Source organism: Phaseolus vulgaris, chromosome 7 (assembly GCF_000499845.2).
Source record: "Phaseolus vulgaris cultivar G19833 chromosome 7, P. vulgaris v2.0, whole genome shotgun sequence".
Classification (NCBI taxonomy): domain Eukaryota; kingdom Viridiplantae; phylum Streptophyta; class Magnoliopsida; order Fabales; family Fabaceae; genus Phaseolus; species Phaseolus vulgaris.
The window spans coordinates 18,847,676-18,859,560 of NC_023753.2; the positions used below are offsets into that span (position 1 = coordinate 18,847,676).

General features: G+C 32.7%; 2 protein-coding genes across 2 annotated transcripts; one reads left to right on the plus strand and one right to left on the minus strand.

Moving 5' to 3' along the window:
• Positions 1–669: 669 nt before the first annotated feature.
• Positions 670–2,953, plus strand: LOC137828012 (peroxidase 47-like). Its single transcript, XM_068634406.1, has 4 exons — positions 670–1,058; positions 1,604–1,792; positions 1,900–2,062; positions 2,370–2,953. The coding sequence occupies exons 1-4, from the start codon at positions 810–812 to the stop codon at positions 2,747–2,749; spliced, it is 981 nt and encodes a 326-aa protein (XP_068490507.1). The 5' UTR covers positions 670–809; the 3' UTR covers positions 2,750–2,953.
• A 6,974-nt stretch (positions 2,954–9,927) lies between these two features.
• On the minus strand, positions 9,928–10,984 carry LOC137828200 (zinc-finger homeodomain protein 3-like). Its single transcript, XM_068634671.1, has one exon. It carries the CDS (start codon positions 10,692–10,694, stop codon positions 10,101–10,103), a length of 594 nt encoding a protein of 197 aa, XP_068490772.1. The 5' UTR covers positions 10,695–10,984; the 3' UTR covers positions 9,928–10,100.
• Between the last annotated feature and the right edge of the window lie 901 nt (positions 10,985–11,885).

Consider the following 11,885-nt stretch of genomic DNA (forward strand, 5'->3'; position numbering starts at 1 on the left):
ACAAATTAAGGAAATGGAAATGGGCTTTCTATATATTACTATAATTGCATGTGATTGTCTCTTATCAATGTAAACTTGTAACCATCCAAAATTAATTACACTATTTTAATTAATCTATGACCGAAATGGTACCAAAACTTTAATGATCATTTTGTGTCTGTCAATTTCTATTCCACCATTCCAAGATAAAGTTGACTTGCAATATACATATTCTCAGTGCTCCTAAAAATTCAGATATAACACATCTCAATTATTTTCTACTCATTTTTAATCTAATGCTGATTTTTTAGTTTTAAAGTTTTTCAAAGGTTTTCGTCATTTTACGGAATGAGGTTAATTGTTGCACCACACGAGTGCGTGGCTCATGCACATTCGACCCTCACTAATGTGAAATTCTTAGCGTGTCAACCTTCACATAATACATGTAATCAACATTCACACACAATAAAGTTTTATTAAATCCACAACGTTTACATTGACTTTAAGCTGATTAGGTAGGATTTGAGAAATTAAAAACATGGTGCAGGTTTAAATAATAAAGTGCATACCACTATCTTTTAACTTTTTCTATTTTGTTTTAGATTATCCTTTTTTTCAAGTTTTGGCCAACATTTTTTTTCCAATCATTTTCATTATATAAGTATAACATGTGTATACACACACAATACACTAGTGCCGTACCCCACTATGCAGTTGCCAACTATTCCCCACTATATAAGGTTCTTAATTTTTGGGTCTTGTATATAGCAAATAAACCTCACTCCTCTCCCTACAAACCCAGTATATATAAGTGTGTGTGTTTTGTGAAGATGTTGTACAAATCATGTGTGAGGCCTTCAAAGGTGGTCATGGCAAACTTTGTTACAGTGTTGTTGCTAATTGAGGTGTTTGCATATGGCTTCAGATTCGGAGCAGATGGCTTGAACATGAACTACTACTTGATGAGTTGTCCTTTCATTGAACCTGTTGTTAAGAACACTGTCAACAGAGCTTTGATGGAAGATCCCACTCTAGCAGCTGGTCTTATTAGAATGCACTTTCATGACTGCTTCATTCAGGTTCCTTCTCTCTCTACTCACACATGGATGTAATACTATTCCATCTTCATTTTGGCACATTATTTATTGAATCTATCAAACTTTCTCTTTTTCTTTGTGTTTGTCTCCTTACCTCTCTCTCCCCAAAAAACCCTGAGGTGTAAGACCATTAAAACCCTAGCAATATACAGTTAAATAATATAGCCTCCAATGTTTGTCTTCTACAATCCTACTCTAGTAAGAGTATTTAATTGTCACTAACTTTAACGTAAGTAATTAAATATCAGTTTAGTTAACTATAAGTTCTAAATAATTCAAACTAGTATGCTACACAATTTCTGAAGATACAGTGCAAATATAATCAATCTATTTTTACACTGTATTTTTATTTCTTAGAAAATGGCCAAAACGTGAAAGTGGTTACTCAACTATTTGTTGTCGGTAAATTGTTCACCACTATGGAAGATGTCGTGTGGTGCATGTGTCTCAAGAAAGGACAAAGTGGCTTTGCATTCACATAATATAGTAATCCACAGTAATAAAATATTTGTTTTTGGGTACTATAGGGATGTGATGGCTCAGTTTTGATTGACTCCACTAAGGATAATACAGCAGAAAAGGATTCTCCAGGAAATTTGAGCCTGAGAGGGTTCGAAGTGATAGATGCTATCAAAGAACAGCTTGAAATTCAATGCCCTGGTGTGGTTTCATGTGCTGATATTCTGGCCATGGCTGCTAGAGATGCAGTTTTCTTTGTAAGATATTCAAGTCAAAAAATACATTACTCATTAATCATTTCTTTTCAAATATAGTTATTTATGTTGTTGGTGTAGATATTGACATGATTATGGAATGATGACAGGCAGGAGGACCAGTATATGACATACCTAAAGGAAGAAAGGATGGAAGAAGATCCAAAATTGAGGATACTATCAATTTGCCATTCCCTACTTTCAATGCCTCTGAGCTCATTAGGTCGTTTGCTCAACGTGGTTTTTCTGCACAAGAGATGGTGGCTCTCTCTGGTACCCACTCGCCTAAACATACTACTCTCTTGAATCATGTTAACGATATTTCAAACAAAAAAACATTATGTCCCATTAACTTTCACTTTCACCAATGAAAGAAATGTTTCTTTGAAAACGACCGATTTATAATATAATTTCAAAAAATTGAGATCCATTTCAGAAAAAAGGTTATTTATCTTTCTCTTTGAAACATCAAACATGCAAGAAAATTACAGAAACCCATGTAACAAGCACTTCACTACTTCACTAGAAAGTAGAAAAGTATGATTAAGATGTTGGGTACTTGGATTGCATGCATACGCAGGGGCTCATACACTAGGAGTGGCAAGTTGTGGTTCTTTCAAGAACCGGTTGAGCCAAGTGGATCCAACTCTGGATACAGAATTTGGCAAGACACTTGGGAGAACATGCAGTTCTGGTGACAACGCAAAGCAACCATTCGATGCGACGAGTAACGATTTTGACAACGTTTACTTCAACGCTTTGCTGAGGAGAAACGGGGTTCTTACATCAGACCAAACACTGTACACTAGCCCCAGAACCAGGAACTTTGTGAACGCTTATGCATTCAACCAAGCCATGTTCTTTTTTGATTTCCAACAAGCAATGGTGAAGATGGGTCTGCTTGATGTGAAAGACTATTACAATGGTGAAGTACGACAAAATTGTCGCAAAATTAACTGAATAATCAATTGTGGGTTTGTGATTGTTTTAGCTTTAAGCCAAACCTCAATCCTTGCTACTACTTAAAACTACATGATATGCATATTATATGCTTAACTAGCTAGCTCTATTTGGTATCCTTGGGTGTATTGTATTCATATTTATAGATGTAATCCTTAATCATCAATATATTTCCTATATATCTCGCATGGAATAGTTACTAAATATGGCTTTCGAGATTCATGCATTTTCAATATTTTCTTCAAAATACTAGCGACAACGTTGTACTTTCTAGATTCATTTATATAATTCTAAGGATAAAAAAAATGAAAAATAAGGCATACTTTACAATATGAAAAATGCTTGACTTAGATGACTTGGTATATTAATTACCCCTAATAAAGATGTATGGATCTTTTGGCATTGGGCTTGAAATGAATATTTTGGACTTCAAGAGCTTTTGGGCTTTGACTTGCATTGACGCTTTGTTCCTGAGTTTAGAATGATATGGGCTATTTCTTCCTGCACCTCCATAGTTTCATCCACATACTTCTTAAAATACGAAAAATATTTTTTATTCTATTGTTGTTTTCCATTTCTAAATGGGTGATACACAAAAACTATAGATTCTAGAATTCGAAAGATATTTTTACCTTTCAGATTCTATAAAACATAATGTGTTTTTTCAAAAAAATACATTATGAATTATAAAATTTGAAAATTGTACTGGACCAGAGCATTCAGAGCTCAGTATTCGATGGTCGGACCTCGGCACCTATCACAGACAAGTCAGATCGGCTTTTGGGTTAGAATAGCAGGCCATGTAATTGGACCCCAAATGTATGTATAAGTCCATTTTTGTGTAATTAAGGTAATCCTTCATGCATAAGTAGGCGGCTAGCGAGGGGTAATTATGGACCTAAGGGTGCGCTTAGTGCGCACGGGGTCTAGCTTAAGTAAATACTTTATTTTAAACCTAATCCCATTTGTGCTAGGGCATGTAAGAGTTATGGTGCATGTATGATGAGAAGGGGCATAACACCATGTTGAGGGTGCCTACGTAAATAGATTAGACCCCTGATGCTGGTATGAATTGGTACTCTGGCGGTTATTTTGATATTATTTTATGTACTCCCTAGAGGAAAGATTTTGTTCTGTTGCAACACTGTGATAGTGTGCCCTTGAACGAAATATTTTCCAGTTGAATATGCTTTCAGTTGGGATTAGATTATCGTGATAGAAAGTTGTTGCAAGAGGTAAGCTATAAAAGGGGATTGAGTCCCAGGTTAAGGTATGTTGTTTCTAAGACTAAAACTTGTTACTTCTTGATTCTTATAAGCCATGTACTGATTTGATCGTCGGAATGCAACCAACAGGTAGGGCCTCCTCTGTTTTAACGGAGACGCATTCCAACGCAACAAAGGGAATAGCAGATTCCAGCAGAAGACGGAGCTAGAACTTGTCATCAGAGTCAACCGACGAGCAGGTCAACACGACAAGAATAGAAACTATTTCTGGTCCAGGAATATATTACAGATCCTATAATCCATAATCTTTTTTAAGAAAAAAAAACATTTTGAATTGTAGAATCCGAAAAGTATTTTCGGATACATAAATACCTTCAAAATTCTACAATTTGAAATGTGTAAACAGAAAAAAAATACACTCTGGATTATAAATCCATAAGATATTTCTGAATCTGAAAATATATACCTTCTAGATTCTACAATCTAAAATGTACTTTTTTATAAGGATAAAATAGTCTTTTTATCTGACCTATGTAGTAGCAGGAGAAATATGATGGTGCAGGAAGAAACAATCAATTATTTGAACTACAAGGCTTATGTAGTTTAGCCATATGATTATAGCTAGTCATTTGTAAACGTTGAGAATAATCAAAATTTTCTAATTTTAATCCTAGTGTTGGTCACAAAATTCTCTCAAAATATAACAGGTTGTATTCAAATAAATCAATAAAAATAGTACAACTTTTCAGCCCATGCCACGAAGAAAAGGGAGAAGTAGTTGGAGAAGAAACATATACATGTGTTGAAAGAAAGAGTAGGAAGAAGAGTGCTCTAAAAAGAAGACCGAGTAGCAGTCTCTTGTATTCCATAAAGTTTAACAACAAACACGGGTAGAATATGACAACGTAGAACGGGCCATTAAGTAACATGCAGTAAAATAAGTGAACCAAATTTCTTCCTGCAACCCTACCTTTTTCTTCCTGCACCCTACATTCTTTGAAATATGAGAATCATCCTTAATAATTTTGGTGATTCCGGAATAGAAATTCCATAAGTTAAAGGTCTTTCCGGAAGTAAAGTCTGTTTACAGAAAAGGAAATCTGAAACGCAAAAAAACTATTTTAAAATATTTCTTTAGAACACACTTTTTTTTTTAATTTTTAGAATGGTAAATTTGGAATTCATAAAATTTATTCCTGAAAATTATATTCTGAAAATATCCCGGAATGAGTAAGAGGAAAGTCATTTTTAAAACGGATAAAATAGTCTTTTCCAAAAATAACGGGGTGCAAAAAGCCATTTGTTGGGGTGCTGAAGAAACACCCCCAAACTTAATATTTAAGTTTGTTAACCTGTATATGCCCGTTTTTTAACATGCGGGTCAAAGTGGACGCTGACCTACCTCCCCCACAACTTGCATTATGTTTTTTAATTTTTTATTGTTTTGTAATGTGATTTTATATTTTTTTTATCAGTAAAATGTGATTTTATATGTTAAATATGATTAAATATTTTTTTATTATTCTATTAATATTATATTTATAAGTATAAATCTATTTTTTATTTTATAGTATGTTTCCTTATTTATTTATAATAAATAATAATTAATTAATTTTTAAGATTTTTTTTGGTAAATATTGTTATACTTAAGTAAAAGTTTGTTTTTATAAGAAATTTAAATTTGAGATTAAAAACCTACAACAAGACTTTTTTTTTTTTAAAAAAAAATTTATGCAGACAATCATGTAAGCAGTAAAACCACAATTATGCAAGGGAGTCAAAGATGTTAATCCAAAGTATTATGCAAGTTAGTCCGTCCCAATCCATCTTTAATAAATCAAATACAGATAAGACAAAAATAGAGAGAATAACTAATATTGGCACCTATAATTCTGGATTATACATTAATAAGTAAGTAAAAAAGTTAAACAACATATAGAAAAAAAAATTCACTAAAATATTAGTCAATGTTTTTAAATTAAAGTGTTATCAATTCCTCATGTCACAATTCCTTATTTCTTGGCTTCCTTGTCTAGTCAAACAACTTTACATCAAGTATGATTTTGGGTAGGACAAGAATGGAGATGGGATAGTTGTATTGGAGGAGAGATTTGTTTAAGTAGAACGTGGAAGACCTAAATCGGTTAATGCAACAGATTAAGGGCAAGTCGTTGGTTAAGGAATCTTACGACCAATGAGAATGGAAGGAAAATATTTCTTTAGTGTATACAATTAACTCTACATATAGAATCCTTAGGAATGAATTGAGTAAGAATCTTAGATGCATGTTCGGTATTTTTTTGGAACTTTAAGGGATTACCGTCAACGCATGTCATAGCATGACGAGTGTTACATAATAAAATGACAACTAGGGACAACTTGGGGAGGAGATGAGTGGTGTTGAAAAACAATAGGTGTGTTATATGCAGCATTGAGGAAGAGACGATTATCCATGTTTTCTTTAGCTATAAAATAGCTTGGCAAGTTTGAAGTTTGTGTTGTCAGTGGATTGGGAGGAGTCTGCTTATCACTAGAAAGCCAAAGAACACCTTTTGGAGTTTAGTATATGGAAAATGAGATTGATTTTTTTTTTTTTGTTTTACACTCTTTAGAGTTTTGTTTTTCACTTTTGGTATTGAAATTTTGGCTTTGCTGTGTAGAAGAGGCTTGATGATCTTTTACCGTGATTTGTATAAGAATTGTGACACTCTTAAATATTTTTTTTTATTAAATGTATACGCTGCCAATAAAAAACAATTAATAATGAATCTTACTATATTTAGTACAGTGAATAACATAATCTCCTTTAACATTTTTAATTTCCCATTGACTTTCTCTATCACCTTTATCATTAGTGAGAAGTTTAATATAATTTCCTTGATGCGAATCTTGTTCAATTCTAAACTATGTTTTAATAATCAGCAGCTAAATGGTCTTAGGATTAATCATATCATCATGCTGAAAATAAAGAAAAAAATCAAGATCTGCTTCCAACCAAACCCCCCGGCCACCTTTTTTTTCTTTTCAGGCATAGAGATAACTGAAGTAACCATTTTCTATTACTAATCACTAAAAATTTAACCTAACGGTACATATATACTTAAGAAAAAAAAACTATATATATGTTTGTTAACATTACTCATGACTGTCTTTGTTATTAATTGCTGCGCTTTCCCACACCACACAAGAATCATGGAAACATCAATTAATGCGTATGTATGATTATCATAATTAGAATCTAATTGTATTTTAAACCCCTTTTTATACTTGATATCCTAAGCTTTAAGCTTAACTAAGTTCCATAATGGGGCTCAAATTACGAAAGTTAATTTCTTTCTGCGCATGCGCCCCACTTCAAAGTATTTTTATGAATCCCACTCACCAATTCTTTTCATCACGTCTTCAACTATTAGTCAAGGAAGTGTAACAAAAATCTCAAGTATTATAAGACCTTATGCACGCGGAGTTTCATAAATAAAAAATCTATCTTCAAAATATTCAGTCTATTAAAAAAGTTACACTAGTTACTCACTCACTTTGCATTAACAAAATACAAATGTTTTGGTCCAAGAATACAAGGATATGCATTTTGTCTATGCAAACATTTGTTTTCTTCTAAATATTTATTCATAACACGTGAGCAAGTCAAATGAAATTAAAGACAAAATAATTGCTGTCATATTCTCAGTTAAGCATCAGTTACACGTAAAAATGAAACAACTTAGATTCTTTTAAAAAATTCAATTTCTACGTATAGAAGGTAGTGAATTTATTATTCAAATCCTGTCATATACATACCGAAAACTAAAAAAATATTCAATATAATAGTTATTATTTCCATTTCACTGCGACAGATATTTGTCAAACTTTTGCAACAAAATAGAAAATACCTTTCAACTTAATTTTAATTATTTTGTTGAAGAGGACTTATATTTGAATAATAATAATAAGATGGTATAAAATATATTACAAAGTGGACTTTAAGCTTAACTCAATCCCATAAAACCAGCTCATGGGTTGAGGTCAACACTCACTTATATACAGTGAAATGTCTTAATCTCTAGTCGATGTGGGATCTCCAACACCCCCTTACGCCGAGAGTGACAGCTCGTGCGTGGGACAACATATTATGGGTGGTCCGATAGCGGGTGACCTGATAAGTCCACCAAACACTCACTAGAATAGGCTTTAAATGACTTTGATACCATAATAGAAATAAATCCTCTATGTTGATTGTGCGGAAGAACTCCGTGAATGATGAAAAGAACCTATGATGAGAAAGATGCAGAGATGAAGGGAAGATAAACCCTAAAAGGGTTGAATGAATCAGACCAGAGAGAAGGGGAAAACGTGAAATAGTATTATGAAATTGAATTTAAAAAAAAAACTGAATTACAAATCATTCCATATATCTAAAGCTATATCCATCCATACAATGTTTTGTCTAATGGGAATAGAGACAAAATGGACTAACCATGAAACGACTATATTGTTGCATCTGTACCAAACTGAGTAAGTGGGATGGTTCTTGAGCGAACATGGGCACGTGCCAAGGACAAACTCCACCTTGTTGTTCATCAAGTTCAATTGTTCCACCGATTGATTACAAATTGAACTTTAAGCCTAACTCAACCCCATAAAACCGACACATGGGTGAGATTTGCACCCACTTATATACAATGAAATGTTCTAATCTCTAGTCGATGTGAGATCTTTAACAAAATAATGTTAGATTGTTGTTTCAATGTTCAAAATCCGTACTTAACATTGGGAAGAGTGTACCTTTGCATTGAGGCATCCAAAATGTTAGTCATTATCTCCGATAATTTCATATTAATAATATAATAAAAAACTCATAGTCAATCATTAATGATTAAATTAACATTTATATATATATATGGAAAAAATAACTGAAAATACCACCTTTTCTCCTTTGGGGTTGTAATTGTCACATAATTACAATGAAATGTTCTAATCTCTAGTCGATGTGAGATCTTTAACAAAATAATGTTAGATTGTTGTTTCAATGTTCAAAATCCGTACTTAACATTGGGAAGAGTGTACCTTTGCATTGAGGCATCCAAAATGTTAGTCATTATCTCCGATAATTTCATATTAATAATATAATAAAAAACTCATAGTCAATCATTAATGATTAAATTAACATTTATATATATATGGAAAAAATAACTGAAAATACCACCTTTTCTCCTTTGGGTTGTAATTGTCACATAATTACAAGAATAAAGATAAACTTTTTCCATCCAATGTTATATTATACTATATTTAGTTTGTTTATATATGGTTAATATTGAATGAATAGTAATATGTGATTAATATTAATTACTTGTGAGATAAAGTTAATCATTATTAAACATTTAATAACTTTATAATGTTTTTAATTACTTGTCAAGTAAAATCAATTAATATTGAACATTTCAATAATATCGTGATACTATTAACTACATATCAATATTTCCAATCAAACCACTTATGAAGCCAAATAAATTATATTTATCCATTTAGTTAACTACGTGTGATTAATAATCCCATGATACTATAAATTAATTGTGGATCAAAATTGTACATACACTTATATTTATTTGTTATTTATATAACAAAGTTAACCATATACGATAGGTAGAAAATGACAGTGGTCTGAATCTGTAATCTTAGTGCAACTATACGTAGCAGACAAGAGGTAGATGAAGGGAAATGTCTTAGTGCACCTCATGAATTCATCCATCAAATTTTCTTGACAATATATTATCGCCATTGTTGCTTATTTAAACATCGCGTTTGCAAGATCCTGTTAAAGTTAAGCTGCATGGCATCAAGCTGAACTGCGAATGATTATTTTTTCAATTGATATCAGTGAAGAAATATGAGATTTTAAACATCTAAATCTGTAGATTGGTGTTTGAAACACTCTAAACCATTTTGCTCTCAAAATTAAACAAAGAAAGATCAACGACACATGACCCTAAAATTAATATTCAGATGTTACATTTCCTCTTTTGAAGCACTGGAAAAAGGGGGGGCAAAACAATGGGGAAAAAAATCTTAAGACAAATAGCAATAATAAGGCAAATTTAAAGCAAAGATATTGCCTCATGTTAATTAAGCTAGCTAGTGGAGGGATTTCTCTTGACAAAAGTGTTCTTGTTATTGTGAATCCACACTTTGAGGACTCTTCTTTTGATTCCAATCTCTTGGCAAAACTTTTGCACCACAGATTCATCTAGCTTCTGTAACCTCCACCCTGCCCTTTCTGCAAAAAGCAACATCTTCTCCTTTTGTTCTTGTGTGAACTTGGTTCTAAACCTCTTCTTCACCTTTTCAGTTGGATTTCCCTCCTCCTTAGTCATCCCATCTTCACAGTCCTTCTCATCAGACACATCAGAAGGACTAATTGAACCACTTTTGTTGGGAGATAAATGAGCCCAAATGGGCCCTATCTGAGTAGTATCCGGCATAATCATCAGAGGAGTGAAATAGGAATCAGAAGACTCTATCTCTTTTCTGTGGAAGTTTCTGTGGCAATTGCAAGCAGAGCATTTGAGACCCTCAAGGGTGCCTTCTTCTCCATCAGCAATGAACTCGCCACACCCATCAGTTGCATTGCCACCAATTCTAGCTGCATGGTTCTTCAGACATTCCGTGTATCTTATTACCTTTTTATCTGCCCTTTTATCAGCATGTAAGTTGCTTGACTCCATCTGTTGAAGCTTCTACAACTGGTGTTTATTAGATGAGGAAGACTGATGAGAGCTGTAAGAGGTTGCTGCCAGTATTTATAAGGAAGGTGAAGTTGATGGAAAAAGGCATACGAGGTGTCTTGATTGTGAATTTTGCAAGTGAAGCAACAGATATATGACTTTGAGGGTGTGAGAGTGTGATGGAAATAGAAATATGGAATGTTCAGTGGGTTTGATATACTATTTTAGACTAGAGAGTGTGTGGAGAGAGTTGAAAAGTTGGGTGCATGCCATTGTTGCTTTGCTTTGCATACACTGTTGGACATCAAGCTTACGCTATTAGAATGTTGTCCTTTAAAAAGATTAAATTAGTGAAAAAGGATTGGCAAACAAAGATAAGAAAAGAAGAAAAGTTAAACAGGAAGCCGAAAGAGATGAACATTTGTGGAGAACTGTCCACTTAGAAGAAAAGACTGTCCATTGCTTTGCAAACTGCAATAAGTGCATTACTCGAAAGAGGGGATTTGGACTGTGGTTGGTTGTCCCCACTCCCCATTTGCATACCCATGTTCTATATAAGTTACTATAAAAAGGTGGATATCATTTTCAATTGCAAGCAATTAGGAAAGCTTAATAGAAAAGTCTTGATTTGTCAATATGCAAGTTTTTCTATGTTAGTCTTATATTTCCTTTCGTCCATTTGTCAATTTTCTAAAGATTGGCTATGTTTTTTAAAAGAAAAATGTCACTTTAACAACATTAAAATGTTATTTTTTTTTTCTATTTTTAACACTTATAATATAATCTGAATCAATTCAAACATATCAAACCTCTTTATAAAAGAAACACGACTTAATAAATGGTATTTTAAAAATTGTATTGATTGGATGTCATTTATACTTAACAAATAAGCTTACATATATTTGTGTGGTGATGATGTGTCTCAGTATTCATTTCTCAGCTCTCCAGAACTACATAGCTTATGGACACATCAATTCCATATATATGCCTCAATCTTGTCAATATAACTCTATCTTTATTTGTATCACACTCATGTCAGTATTTTGTTGTTAAGTTAATATATCCTTAATTAAGTGTTAGATTACAAATTAATAAATAGACTAAAATCACATCATTTTAAAAATTAAAAGACTAAAATTACAAAATTAAAGTACAGAACGATATCAGGAGTTCTTACAAAAGTACAATACT

Excerpts from the sequence above, each read along its gene's own strand:
- LOC137828012 (XM_068634406.1), top strand. The coding sequence starts at position 810 with ATGTTGTACAAATCATGTGTGAGGCCTTCAAAGGTGGTCATGGCAAAC. Across the intron at positions 1,793-1,899 it reads CTAGAGATGCAGTTTTCTTT|GCAGGAGGACCAGTATATGA; the intron begins GTAAGATATTCA and ends GAATGATGACAG. Across the intron at positions 2,063-2,369 it reads AGAGATGGTGGCTCTCTCTG|GGGCTCATACACTAGGAGTG; the intron begins GTACCCACTCGC and ends ATGCATACGCAG.
- LOC137828200 (XM_068634671.1), bottom strand. The coding sequence starts at position 10,694 with ATGGAGTCAAGCAACTTACATGCTGATAAAAGGGCAGATAAAAAGGTA.